Genomic DNA, 13825 nt, shown 5'->3' with positions numbered 1-13825 from the left:
CAAATTACACACAAGCACCCAGAGTAACCAAAAGGTTACATTTTAAGAACATGTATGTTCGCCCATAATTGATAGACAAGTGTTATGATTGATTTATAACCTGCATTAATGTTACTGCCTATAACTCAGGTACATGTAGGTGGTGCTCATTATGAATTAAGGATTGGAATTTGCAGGAAATATATCATTTTGTGTATTACCTGCAGATTGACCTGGTCATCATCTGAATTTCTTGTCTGCTTCTTGGATGCTGCCAGAATGTTCCTGAAGTCGGTATCGGTGGGGTTATATCGCCGCCGTGTGAGTGAAGGAGGTGGTTGTCCCCGGAAGAGCTCATTCTGTACGTACGTTTGGATGTGACGCTTCAATTCCGGTACGCTCCTTGTAACCTTGGCAAGCTCCAGTATCCGCTCTTTTACTTCTTTGTCTACTTCCTCACGCAGTTCAGCCGCCTGTTTAGTAATGAAATGAGTTAGACAAATGCTTAGCCTACATTTTGATTTCCTTCAAATTGCTAATTTCATGAAGGTGTTGTAAGGGTTTTGTAAGTGACACGTGTAGCAAAACACTCTTTGTCTCAGACTTGCCATGCTATTGCATATGATTTGCACAAGCTTGCTCAATATGGCATTCAACCTGCCTATGATGAAATGAACTGAAGAAAACAGAATGACTTGTTACCTCTCCAACAATTGGGTGGTTCTTATGCTCTGTCATGGCAGGAAAGTGGGCATGGAATTCCACGACTCCTTCAACTGTGGAGGGGTTTGACCGCAATGCAGCTTTCAGGGCTAGTGAACCTACCCTCTTCAATTTGTCGTCTTTCTCTGAAATCTGATATTGGAAAATGTACATGGGTATGAATAAGTAGCCTAGGCACCATCCAATATAGTTTTCAAGTGGCCCCATGCTATCTTTCACAAGCTGGTAAGTGGTGTGTATGGCAACTGCAAAAAAACTAGGATGACACTTGCTGAAGCTTAAGAATAATCTAAAAATTAGATATTAATTCAGTCATGACAATCAAATAAGAGAGTCATTAATGCAAGTGCTGTACCTTGAAAGCAGGGAATTTGATGATGTGTACCACCATCATCTTAGCAGGGCAGTCCACCTTCTTTGTATTCTGTATCAAGTTGCGTGTAGCTTTGAAGACATGGTCTTGACGCTAACAAAACAAAAAAAGCATACTGTTATTGAAGTTATGGCAGTTTGTTATAAACTGTGCATAAAAGTTATGCAGTCTAATTATGTATAGTCTGTAACAGTGCTCATTCCCATTGAAACAAGAGGTCCGAGACCTCATATCTCCATGAAATATTCTGATTATGCAAATAAATGCCTTCCAAATCTACATATTACATACAACACAACGAACTTAAATTACACACAACTAACTTAAATAGGTCACAATGTTGACAGTCAAATCATTTACCACTTATTATGGCACTTAACATTAATTATGCAAATTTGACTCTACTTTGCATAATTGATCTCTATTAATATATAATGTCCCATGCCATAAATTACATGTTAGATGTATCTGCAAAGCTTAATAAATTACATGTTAGATGTATCTGTAAAGATTAATAAATTACAAGTTAGATGTATCTGCAAAGATTTTCCTTTGTGAATAATATGAAAATGAAGTGCATAATTTGCCATTCATTATGTACATCTCTGTCTAAGCTACCTACATACTAAATATCATGGGAAATCTGTGGTTCCCTTTTCAGAGCAAGCTGCTAGGGGGCCCAAACATACACGGGTTCAGCCACCCAAAAGTGAAGGCCATAGCACATCCAGGTCAATAAATACAAAAACAGATGTTTTGCTGCAGTACTAAGGTCACATACCATTTGTTGCTCTTTTTGTGCCCGGTACTTCGCCTTCTGTGCGATGGCTTTGTCTGTTCCTTGATGACATCCGTAGCTTTTTTTCCCCACCAGCTGAAATGGCACACCATCATAGTCGACATGTTTCAGGTCCCAGCGGGTCATTTTGTCTGGTGAAGGTTGCACTGTAAAATACACTTCTATTGTTACTAATGTCTTGCTAATGAACAAGTTGTTAAGTTATTGTTATGCAAATAATTAATCATTATGTTACTATATGTACAGGGCCAAGAAGACACTTTAAGAAGTGGGGGATAGTGAGTGGGTGAATTTGAGGCTAAGACATATCGGTAAGTTTCGACACTTTTCTCCATCCACCCTCCAGGTATTCTTCTAGCTCATTGTTACACTGTTCTGTTCAATTACCAGTCTCAAAGTGCTTCCACGGCAAGCTTTTATCAGACAGCCAAACTGACAGTCCAAGAACAAGAGAGAGAACTGGTTTATTTATTAAAACACACACAATGTAATGTACAAGATTATAGTCCGAGGACTAAATTGCCTCGTACATTGTACAGGAGAGGCTGGCGCTTAGGACTAAAACAATGGAATGTCTTGCCTAAGTGCATTAATCTACATACTTATCACAATTTCCACTAAACTTTACAATTTAAAAGTGTGGATCTGCACACCATCAGGTATATATATATCTATGTCAATTATAAAATCGATCTCATTCTGAATGATTAAAATGTGACACTTCAAAATCTAATGTGAGTTTAACAGATCGATACAATATGGCAGCGTGGTATTCCTAAAGCGCTATGTTCGGCACTTAAACTGGCTGAAGTTGTCAGCATTTCTGAGGATCCTACCATGTGCCTCAGAGCGGCGTGGTGGTATACGATCAAGTGTTTCCCTCAGGTATACGATCCTCAAGCCTTGAAAACCAATGTTCACTGCTATCTCCTTGCACAATAAATCAACTATTGAGCAAACTTACTGCTTACTGCCTACAAAAGTTCACTTGCCAAGTTGTTTTGGACAAGTTGTCATTAAGATAATATGCATGCCAAGTATGGTGTACTATTATAGCATTTTCTCATTGATGATGAAAACAGTCTTCATTACCCCTGTGAAAATGGAGGTTTCGTTTTTATTGTGTGTCTTAAATAATGTGCCTGTATGTTTGTTTCTTGTTCTGTGAACAGATTGTGATGATATTTGGACTATTTGACAAAATGCTATTGTCAACTATTTGAGTTGTGAGAGTAATGTCACCTGCCAACACTTGTGAGAACAATTAATTTTATACAGTTCCAAGGTGGACGTTTGATTGTCCCTGATCAATTTTCACATATCACTTCTGTCGGGTTGATCCCAAATCTTTGTTGTATTTCATTCTTTTCAAAATAATTTGCCAGTCGGTGTGATTATAACAGGCTTTTTTTACATTGCAGGTACAAGTGACAACAGCTATGCAAGATGGAAACCTACATTATCAACTGCCTGCATTTCTACTACCCAACTTGTTGATATATATAATATATATATATATATATATATATATATATATATATATATATATATATATATATATACATATATATATATACATATGTATATATATATATATATATATATACATATGTATATATATATATATATATATATATGAATAAATAACTTTTGAATATATATATTTATATAACTTTTAAACTTTTGTATCTTAAAGATAGTTGAAACTTTTTTCCAACTTGTGTAACAGATGAAATTTTATGCTAGTACTGTAACAGTTACTAAGTATCAATACTGCAGTGCACATTGGGATGTGATCTGTGTTTGACATTAAGCATATATTTTGAGGTTGTGTTTGGCATTGTAGAAATTTAAATATGTACATTCTAAAGTGCTCATGATACGAATGATAAATTCAATTTTCAATCATTTTGGCTTGAGCAGTAGTAGACTAACGCAGATGTGAATGAAAGGACTCACATAATGTAATGTAAATCTTAACATTCATTCGTAGTGCTTTTCAGGTGTTTTGTGACATGAAAAATTATTTGCGGAAACATAAGTGTAAGTGTGACTGCATAGATGCATTTTTAATGAGGACGAATTCATTTCAAAGATCTCTGATGCATGCTGCATGCCTGCCAGGCTACTGTGCTTAGACACTTCAGCAAGTTCAGCAGTACAATGTACAATGATGTAGTGTTACAACAATGGCTGTGACGTTTCAGAATACAATGTTCAATGATGTAATGTCTTAGATTAGATTGCTGTGAAGTCACGTTTCTTCTCTAATAACTGTTAGGATATAATTCCGATTCACATGACTTTTGAAGTTTTAATGACATGTACAATGGGAGGACTGTGCTATTTTCGAACAAAGTCCTGCCATTGTACATGTCATTAAAACTTCAAAAGTCATGCTATTATAGTTTGAAGAAAAGCATTTACAGCTTGTTGAGTGCTGAAAACCAACCAGAAACAACAGTTCAATTCTATCCGTGCTTCAAACCTGTCAGTAACGTAAGACGTAAAGCCAGTCTGATGGGACCACATCTGGTGTACATTAAAGTTAAACACCACATGGAGAAAATAGCGCTGACCTAATTTTTTTACATACAGTTTTTGTACTATATTCTTTCCTGTTATACTTTATTCTAATTACAATCAAATGCACACTTAATTAACCGTTCAAACGCTCCCGAGTTCGAGCCTTAACAGTGCGCATACAGTGTTTAATAGCATGGGAGTTATAGAACGCATTTCGCGCGAAAACTGGTCAGAAACCCGATCGAAAAACTCACCAGTTTCCCCGAATTGTTTGTTATCCTTTTTGAGTTCTGCATAGTTGGTCAGTGTTGCTCTTTTGAAACTGACAAGCGTTTCCTCGAAATCTTTGAGTGTGTTAAAGATTTCATACGTCGGCAACTGCGGTCCGACGACAGCAGGCGATAGTTTCGCAGCCATCGATCGTTCCCAAGGCACAGTGCACTGTACACCCTGGGAACGAGGTCATACGTCACGGGTCAGAGGTCACGGGTATTTAAACATCAGGCGGATACATTCCAACGCCAACCTTTTTCGGATAAAGCTCTGGGAAGGAGAACACCCTGGGTACGAGAACAAGCTAACACATGACTGTTGCGCAAGGTTGACAGCGTACCAGTGCAGCGTTACGTAGTGTCATTTTTCTGCTCACTCAAGGGGGCTAACGTCCATATTTCGGTGGTTGTAGCTCTACAAGAAGTGTGAGAAAGTTGTGGGATCTACGTTGTGTGAAGAAGAGTCGAAGAAACGATGCTGAACAGGGTTTTGAGTGGCCCAAAGACCCGGGTGGTGGCGGCACAACTCTTGCGGAAGAGCAAGAGTACTGCAGCTCCGGCGGCACAAACACGTATCCTTTCTGAGATATTCTCCGATATCACGACTTGTTTCTTTACCATGTTGAGTTAGATTTGAATATGATCACAGGTGACTAGGAAGAAACACTTACAAAGTTACGTGCGATCGTTTTTCCAAGCATGGAAGAGCTGGAAGTATGACATGGGGGAGGGGGGCACTGATGATAAAGTTACGAAACAAAAAAAATTATCATCACGATCATCGTCATCATTTATATTTATCTATGTTGCAGCGAAAGAGTTTCACAAATACAGATGAAACCTCGATAGAAGTAATTATCAATAGAGTACAGAACTTGGCGTATGATTTTATTTTTTTGTTGTGAACTTGGAATCAATTTATGTTGAAGAAAATTTGAGACTGTCACATGGTACCGACTCTTCCTTCCTTCTCTCTAAAGATCAGGTATGAAACTTTGACATGCTTACCTGGTATTTTGAACAGCTGTACGTCGATGCCACCGGGTCTGAGTTCTGCTAGAGAGCCCCCGTTTCTTGTTGAGGCCGGGCAATATGTGAATGTGTGAATAGAGACTCAAATTTATGCATTGGCAACACACAGGCTCAACCTCGTTGACATGCAAAATTTCTTATAATAATCTGGATGGTGACCTATTGTTAATTAGCCTTTTATTATTCAACATTGTATTCAGATTGTTTGCTATTGTCCCTCTAAATTCCAGTCTAGACTGTGACTGTTTGACACCATATTGTAACATCATGTGTATCAATAAAAGCAATACACAAAAACATAAGACAACTTGTCATCTCTTCTAATCAAGGACATTATAATGTCATTGTTCTGACTTAAGATAATAGAAGAGGTGCCGATTTGCTGGGTGAACTTGAGAGCTTCATTTATCATTTTCTCTAAACAGTCACAGCTACAGTCACCATTCCTTAATGATGTATTCCTTCAGAAACCAAAGATGCAACAGAAAAACCCAAAGGTAAGTTTGTTGATCAACGACTATAATAGTATAATCATGTGTAACATAAAGATAAGTGCAGGGAGAGGTGGTCACTATAATTTCTTAATCTCCAAGCAGATCCTAGTACAGTAGCATAAGATGCCAGAGGGGTGAAGCCGGCCAAGGAGTATGTTTGGCTACTAGTAGTAATAGCAAGGACGTTATCTCATATAATGTCCTTGGTACTAGTGGTTGGTGACTCCCTTTGGCCAGCTGTGCTCCTTAGCCAGCTTTGATACTATCTTATGCCGCTGGGAAATCTGCCTGGAGATTAAGAATTTCTATTTACGTGAAGTTTTATCTGTCAAGAAAACAAGTTCTTGTGTATAGAAAACGAGCATAGATTTGAAACAAAGGAACAAAAACTCTAATGATAAATATTATAAGAAATACCTCAATTGCATGCAATCATGGTACATTTATACAAAGTAGTATATGTGTAATTTCATACTGTACACAAGGAGATTATAGGTACCCAGTAATAGCATCCTTGCTGTTTATGATAATTTCGCAGTGAAGTTTGATTGGCTGGATGCGCTGAACCTGGAGAGCCAGCTGACAGAAGAGGAGATCATGGTGCGGGACCAGTTCCGCAGCTACTGTCAGGAGAAACTCATGCCCAGGATACTCATGGCCAACAGACACGAGAGTAAGTCTCTGGACCGGTGTAGTTTAGCAAGGCTTTTACATTGAATATGTTGTAACGTTAGAGTTAGAATCTTTGTGTATACTGTCAGGAGAAACTCATGCCCAGGATACTCATGGCCAACAGGCACGAGAGTAAGTCTCTGGACTGGTGTAGTTCTACATCTACATCTGCACGATACTGGGCAAAACCCCTCGTGGGGCATTACGCTCGGGTGAGGTGCCCTAGCATGACCAGTGGTGGTTGTTTCAAACACGTTAATTTAAAAGCTTTTATATCGAACAATTGTGTTGTAAAGCTTGGAATCTTTGTGTAGATTGTACTAGATTAATGTAACTAGCTATAGTATATGTACCAGCAGTAGTCTAGCCTTTTAAGTTATATGATGCTTTGCCTCTCATTGTACCTGTTACAACTTTTGTGCATTAGAGACATTTAGACAACAGCTTTGACGTGTCCATGATTTTAGCAAACACTGGTCTCTTTAAAGTTCTATGGCAGATTGGAATCATGTTTGTGAGAAATGTGAATCATTGTATTTATTAATGTCATATTGCATGTACAGGTACATCACTACATCATGTATTGTTTTTTTCCCCTCAGCTTTTGACAGAGAAATCATGACAGAGATGGGGCAGCTGGGAGTACTGGGCCCTACTATCAAGGGTAAGCTGACTCTGGTTTGTTATCTTGTGTACTTAATGACAATGTATAGGCATTGTGGACAGGTTTCTTACGGCCTTACATATGGGCTAGAAAATGGTAAAGAGTATGGGATGTTTCATTCAGATATTCAGGTGCAACTATATAAATACAAACATATTTTCTTCAGGTAAATTTGTTGACGGGCAATTTCATGCATAGAGAAAGAGAGGGGGGACCTTCCTGAGATATTTGGGTGGAAAAGCCTTTACTTTACTACGTTGAATTAGTGCAGGTTAGACTTTTGCAGACATAGATCTTTACATTCTAAAAGTGTCTCTTGACTTGCTTTCCAGGGTATGGCTGTGCAGGAGTGTCATCTGTAGCCTATGGTTTGATAGCCAGGGAGGTGGAAAGGTAAGTCTGTGAGTTTGCTGGTTTGTGACTGTAACTGCTATGTAGCAAGACTACTTCCTCTCTCCCCAATTTGCTCTAAGTTACCTTGCTCATTATAGACAATAAAGATATCATATTTTTTTTATAAATGTTGGATATGCCAGAACTTTAACTATAAACCCAATATATAGCTTAAACAGTCTGAATTCCGTGACCCCCATTTCGAAAAATCAACTTGTTGCCTTTAGTGGCTTTACTACATATAACAGTTGTGCAGAGACGCACTTTGAACACAAGCATTGTCACACTAATAATGTTCTATGTCCACACTTAAGGATTTTGTGTGATTTTTCATTGCAAATCTTTTCTCTGTGTCTCCTTGTAGAGTTGACAGTGCGTACAGGTCAGCCTTCAGTGTCCAGTCCTCCCTTGTGATGCACCCTATCAACGCCTATGGCTCTGAGGTGCAGAAGCGCAAGTACATCCCCAGACTTGGTAAGTCAGAATTGAACTGGGATGAAAATGTCACATAGAATGTGAAGAGAGTGCTGTGATAAACAATGTAAGAAGATACTTGCAATTGTTGCTGTGCTACTCTTTATACTTTAGCCAGGTCATACAGGGTTCTAGCCAGGATTTTATTTTAGCGTAGTGGGAATGGCATGGTAGCGAAGCGACTAATCAGGAGATCGGTGTGGAAGGGGGGTCTTGGTCCTTCCATGGTAAGATTTGAAGATGTAGAGTTAAAAGTTAGGATTTTTGGTTCAGTTTTGAGTGGCATAGCATCATTTTTCATTGTTCAGACATTGATTAGTCATTGTTGAACAAGCAAATGACAGCATAGCAAAGCACCACTACACTATTTGAAAATTAGCGTAGTGGCCCTTATTTTAGCGTAGGGGTCACAAATTTTAGCGTAGGGGCCCACTACGCTAAAATGCACTAGCTAGAACCCTGTCATACCAAAGACTCTTAGAATGGTACATGCTTCTTTCTCTTAGTCAAGAGGAAGAGTATAGAAGCCAAACACACTACACTACCAGCGGACTAGCCCCCTGCTGTAGTGCTTACACCTATGTGTGGCCCCAGGGCTATGAAACGGAGATGGGTGACGGGTCTGATGCATCTCGCTGATGTATGGGCAACTTTAGCTAAAATAGCTCTTTGACTAGTTAGAACTTTTGAATTAGATGGGTGGTAGAGAGCAAAATGTAGATCGTACCATTATGAAGTGCATAATTTGTTACTAGTTGTACATGTTGAGTCTATTCCTTTAGCAACGGGAGAGCTGATTGGTTGCTTTGGTCTGACGGAGCCCAACCACGGCAGCGACCCCGGCGGAATGGAGACACGAGCCAAATGGGATGAGAACAAGAAGTGCTACATCCTGAATGGGGCAAAGTCATGGTCAGTGAAATATTTGCAAAATCCTACTCTTCACTGTGTTAGTTAAGTATAAGTCAAGCAAGTAGAATCCAACTAATGCCAAATATACATGTGCATGTATGTCTGTACTACTAGTATCTAAGGCATGCTAGATTTTGTAAATAAAATGACAGAATCTGAGATATTGTTAGCACCATCTTTTATCTGTCCATAGTGTGCCAACAAAAACCACAGATTTGGTGTGCTAGTGTCCACATGTACATGCAAACAATTGCCACTAAGAATCACGATTTAAAAGAAATGTAATTTATACTGGATAGCCCATAGTAGGTAAATTCATGTACAGTGTAGTGTCCAAAGGGATGGGCAGTAGCCCTAAGTAAGTAAGTAGTTTCTACTATGTTTGAAAGAATTGTGACATTTTTGGGCAAAATGATGACAACTTTGTTAGTAAGCAAGTCTCCAATAGCTCAGTTAAAAGTGCATGTCCCCTTCTCTTCCCCCACCACACAGGATCACCAACTCCCCGATAGCGGATGTGTTTATCGTGTGGGGGAAGTGCGAGGACGGTCGCGTGCGTGGGTTCATCCTGGAGAAGGGGATGGGTGGACTGTCGGCGCCCAAGATCGAGGGGAAGTTCTCGCTGCGTGCGTCCACCACAGGACAGATCGTCATGGAGGATGTGGAAGTACCACAGGACAACTTGTTGCCAGGGGTGCACGGCTTGGCAGTAAGTGGGGATGTGTTTTGATAATTATCTCCAAGCAAATCCTACAATGGCATAAAATAGTACCAAACTGGCCAAGGAGAGTATTCACCCAAGAGGTGTCCATTTGCCATGTAGCCAAACACACTCCTAGGCCGGCTTCACTCCTCTGCCAGCTTTTGATGCCAGCTATCTTATGCTACCATGCTTGGAGATTATTTTGATAAGAAGTTGAAACATATTGTAATCCTGTACATCTTACTGAAAGTCTTACTATTCTCTTACCTTTTTGTGACCTGTACTATGTACTCAGCCCAGTGGCCATGGGGCAAATATGTATGATAGGTCTTCATTCACACGTACAGGTCAATGTATTCTGACTGATCTTTTATGTACAAAATAACAATAAAGGTTATGAATTTCCCAATGCAAATGGAACTCTGTTTTTGCAATGGGTACATTGACTCATGAACCCAAACTGGAAGATTGAGTGGGTATCTAGTGTATTTCTAATGACTTTTGCTGGTCTCGTGAAGCAATGTTAACATGGTGGTAATGACATGTTCTTTTATGCCATCTTGACAGGGTCCCTTTGGATGCTTGAACAATGCCAGATTTGGTATTTCCTGGGGAACTCTGGGGGCTGCAGAGTTTTGCCTGGAGACAGCCAGACAGTACACGTTGGACAGGTACATGTTCTATGGACTCTTGTATTCCCATTAGTATAACAATGAGCAACACTGGATGGTTGACAAGTCAAATCATTAAAAATATACTGTTAGATATGTTTATGTTGTGCATGCATAGATAGTGTAACCATAGGTTATATCCAAGGATAATATTGCTTGTATGATTGCTAATGATGGGTGAAATACGAAAAGGTAAAACAAATTTGTTTCTTTGATTGTGCTAGAATCCAGTTTGGCGTGCCCCTGGCTCGTAATCAGCTGATCCAGAAGAAGATGGCTGACATGCTGACAGAGATCACCCTCGGGCTGCAGTCATGCTTACAAGTAGGGCGACTCAAGGACCAGGGCAGGTCAGTCATTACTACATAGCAGGGACTATACAGAAAAGCAGTCACTGATGCTAGGGGTGGATGTACCGGTACAAAACCATATTTTCTTGTTGGACCAGTCCACAAAAAAAATCGGACATGAAAAAAAATCAGTGAACCAGATGTTGGAACAGTTCGAAAATGAACAGATTATACCGGCAGGTGTTCACTGATGTCAGATACTCCACCAAACAGATTTCCTTGTAGCATTCACTACTCTAGTGTAGCCTATTTTGCTATATGGTGTGGAAACCTGGACACTTACTTGTCAACTACAGAACAGATTAGATGGGACTGACACAAAGTTGCTTCGCAGAGCAGAGCACAGAACATATCATGGACTAAACATGCTACACTCAAAACCATGTATGGAAATCTTCCACAGCTATCCCAGAAACTGACTCACGAAGGGTAAAATTTGCGGAACACTGTTGCCGAGCAAAACAGGAATTAGTGTCTTCTGTTCTTCTATGGAAACCAAGTGGCCGGGTACATTGCAGAAGTTTGACTTTTACGGACACTCTAACTAGAGACTCTGGTATTGATTTTGAGAACTTAGAGCAAGCTATGTCAGATAGGGCCCTATGGAGTGAAATATGTACTTGCCTTGTCCCGACCTCCAGTCGATGATGTATGTATGTATGTATGGACCATTGTTTTGAGTATCGCCCATTCACAGATAATTAGGTCCAGGTTCAGGTCCGGATGTGGACCTGGACTGTACGTGGTACCCACCCCTAACTGCTGCTAATGCATTTATGATGTTCCATCTCAGGTAAGGACAGTACATGTACATTTGTATTTACTAATTTTTCCAATATTTCATCAACTTCAGGGCCACCCCAGAAATGATCTCCATGGTGAAGCGAAACTCGTGTGGGAAGTCGCTGGACATCGCACGGTCGGCGCGGGACATGCTGGGAGGGAACGGGATCTGTGACGAGTACCACGTCATCCGCCATGTCATGAACCTGGAGGCTGTCAACACTTACGAAGGTCAGTACAGGACTTGTGAGGTTCTATAAGGTTTCTGGTCTGTATTGTTAGGATATACTGTAAATGCAGAAATGTTCGCGGTGGATTATTGTTCGCAGTTTTCGCGGTGACCACTTCACCGCAAACTTAAAACCACCGCGAACATTTTTCTACTATAGTATTAGACTGCAGTCTATGGTGTAACCGCGAACTTAAAACCACTGCGAAAAGTCCTTTCTGCCGCTACCGCAAAATAAATCCCTGCGAACTTAAATGCATTTACAGTATATGGCCTCCTTCATTCTATATTGACCATAGTAAAATCCTAATTGATATCAGCCCTACAGCGTTGACTGTGGCTGTATGAGAATGACAGTCTCTGCCACATAGGTTACATATGTAGGCGGACTCGGGTCTGTTGCAGAGTGCTTTTCGCAGGATCTACTTTACTTCTGCCATGCACATCAGTCTGGTTTCTCCTGATTTTAGTTGCATGAGTAGAAAGACGAAACTTCAGTTCTAACTCTTGTTAAGCCCATGGACTTTGGTCCTTTTTTGCTTGATTGACGTGGTTGGATTTGACGAAACGTTCTGATTTGTTGTGTTTTGTGCCAACACAGGAACACACGACATCCATGCTCTGATCCTGGGGAGGGCCATCACTGGTATACAGGCCTTTATGAACAAGTAGTGAGCCATGTGCTTCTGCTATGGACACAAAGCATGCAAAAAACACCAAACACACAGATGCAGTTCCTTGAAATTTCTGATAGATGCAGATTTTGTTGTATTCATCTTTAGATAACATGAAACAAAGTTAATCACTGTCAATGAGTTTTGCTCTTTTCCATGTTACATTTGTTAAACAGGAGATTGTCTGACGGTGCAGACTTGCACCAATATTTCCCATATTTTCATGTACATAGATTTTAACAATACCAGATCTTCCAAGAGTAAATTGTGAAGAAAAAACTCTTGTCACCTGTTCTTACAACAAGTGTCTCAGGTTTCTTGTGTCTGTGTAGTAAGAGTTTTGTTAGGATAGTTTTAATTAAGACCAAGGTCTTCATAGAAGAGTGCAAATTAAACCATGTGATATACTAGTTGTATAGCAAGCTTGAACCATGTTAGACACAAAGTTGAGAATGGGGAGGGCAAAAGAATGCAAGCCAACTTTTATTACAAAAAAAGCATTTTGTTTGTTCCTATAGTCATTGGGGGGGGGGGGGAGAATAACATTTTTGAATAGAATGAATGACGTGTAAAATGGTCCCCAGTACGAGAAAATGTCACTATTTCTATCAGGCAAATGAATCTTGCCTATGGAGCTATTTGGCCTAATATATTTTGAAATGGTCCCCTGTATGTTCTGTAGATTAAAGCTACTAGTAATTTGGTGAGAAAGGTGGCCTTCTTTTACGTATTACAGTTTATTTAAATGTAGGAAACTTCGTACTTCTCTTAACCATGATAATGATGTACTGGAGAGTTGCTGACATGTATGGGTTGTGTACATGCTATAGAGAGTGATTAACTTATATGTACAGGATTAAAGGAACTTGATAGTTGACATACTATTCGTATGTGTTCTTTCTATTTGTTGTTGTTCACCTTGTACTGTAGTGCCTAATGACAAGTTGGCAAGTTTCTGTAGAACCGCATATTTCAAAGCAAGGGCCTAGGGGTTACTAGCCACTCCCCTTTTCGGTTTTCCTCAGTTGTGCAACCATTAAATTTACATGGACCTAACCATCTGTTTACATACTCTCCAAGCAGAGGTTGAGTCTCGTAGATA

The 13825-nt window shown here is 39.8% G+C and overlaps 2 protein-coding genes and 1 long non-coding RNA gene across 4 annotated transcripts in view; 2 read left to right on the top strand and 1 right to left on the bottom strand.

The window, feature by feature from the left end:
* Window positions 1-5970, bottom strand: part of LOC118432441 (MAP kinase-interacting serine/threonine-protein kinase 1-like) — a 30262-nt gene extending 24292 nt beyond the window's left edge. The window contains exon 1 of the mRNA XM_035844024.1: window positions 5681-5970. The gene's annotated coding sequence lies outside the window, so the exon portion shown is untranslated. The remainder of the gene's footprint in view (window positions 1-5680) is intronic.
* Window positions 203-3411, top strand: LOC118432444. Its single transcript, XR_004833084.1, has 3 exons — window positions 203-340; window positions 2121-2185; window positions 3296-3411. It is a non-coding gene; the product is annotated as an uncharacterized LOC118432444 (long non-coding RNA).
* LOC118432442 (glutaryl-CoA dehydrogenase, mitochondrial-like) lies at window positions 4980-13607 on the top strand. 2 transcript variants are annotated; one of them, XM_035844025.1, is made up of 12 exons: window positions 4980-5244; window positions 6172-6201; window positions 6737-6871; window positions 7472-7534; window positions 7867-7927; window positions 8292-8401; window positions 9184-9313; window positions 9806-10022; window positions 10584-10687; window positions 10912-11037; window positions 11891-12051; window positions 12651-13607. In XM_035844025.1, the coding sequence occupies exons 1-12, from the start codon at window positions 5148-5150 to the stop codon at window positions 12719-12721; spliced, it is 1305 nt and encodes a 434-aa protein (XP_035699918.1). In that variant the 5' UTR covers window positions 4980-5147; the 3' UTR covers window positions 12722-13607. The 2 variants fall into 2 exon arrangements, with proteins under 2 accessions (XP_035699918.1, XP_035699919.1); XM_035844026.1 differs by lacking the exons at window positions 4980-5244; window positions 6172-6201; window positions 6737-6871 and adding an exon at window positions 6933-7002 and having other exon boundaries at window positions 12651-12996.
* The last annotated feature ends 218 nt before the right edge of the window (window positions 13608-13825 follow it).

Source organism: Branchiostoma floridae, chromosome 15 (genome assembly GCF_000003815.2).
Source record: "Branchiostoma floridae strain S238N-H82 chromosome 15, Bfl_VNyyK, whole genome shotgun sequence".
Lineage (NCBI taxonomy): Eukaryota > Metazoa > Chordata > Leptocardii > Amphioxiformes > Branchiostomatidae > Branchiostoma > Branchiostoma floridae.
The sequence above is the reverse complement of the archived record's forward strand: the minus strand, read 5'-3'. Positions and strand labels throughout refer to the sequence as shown.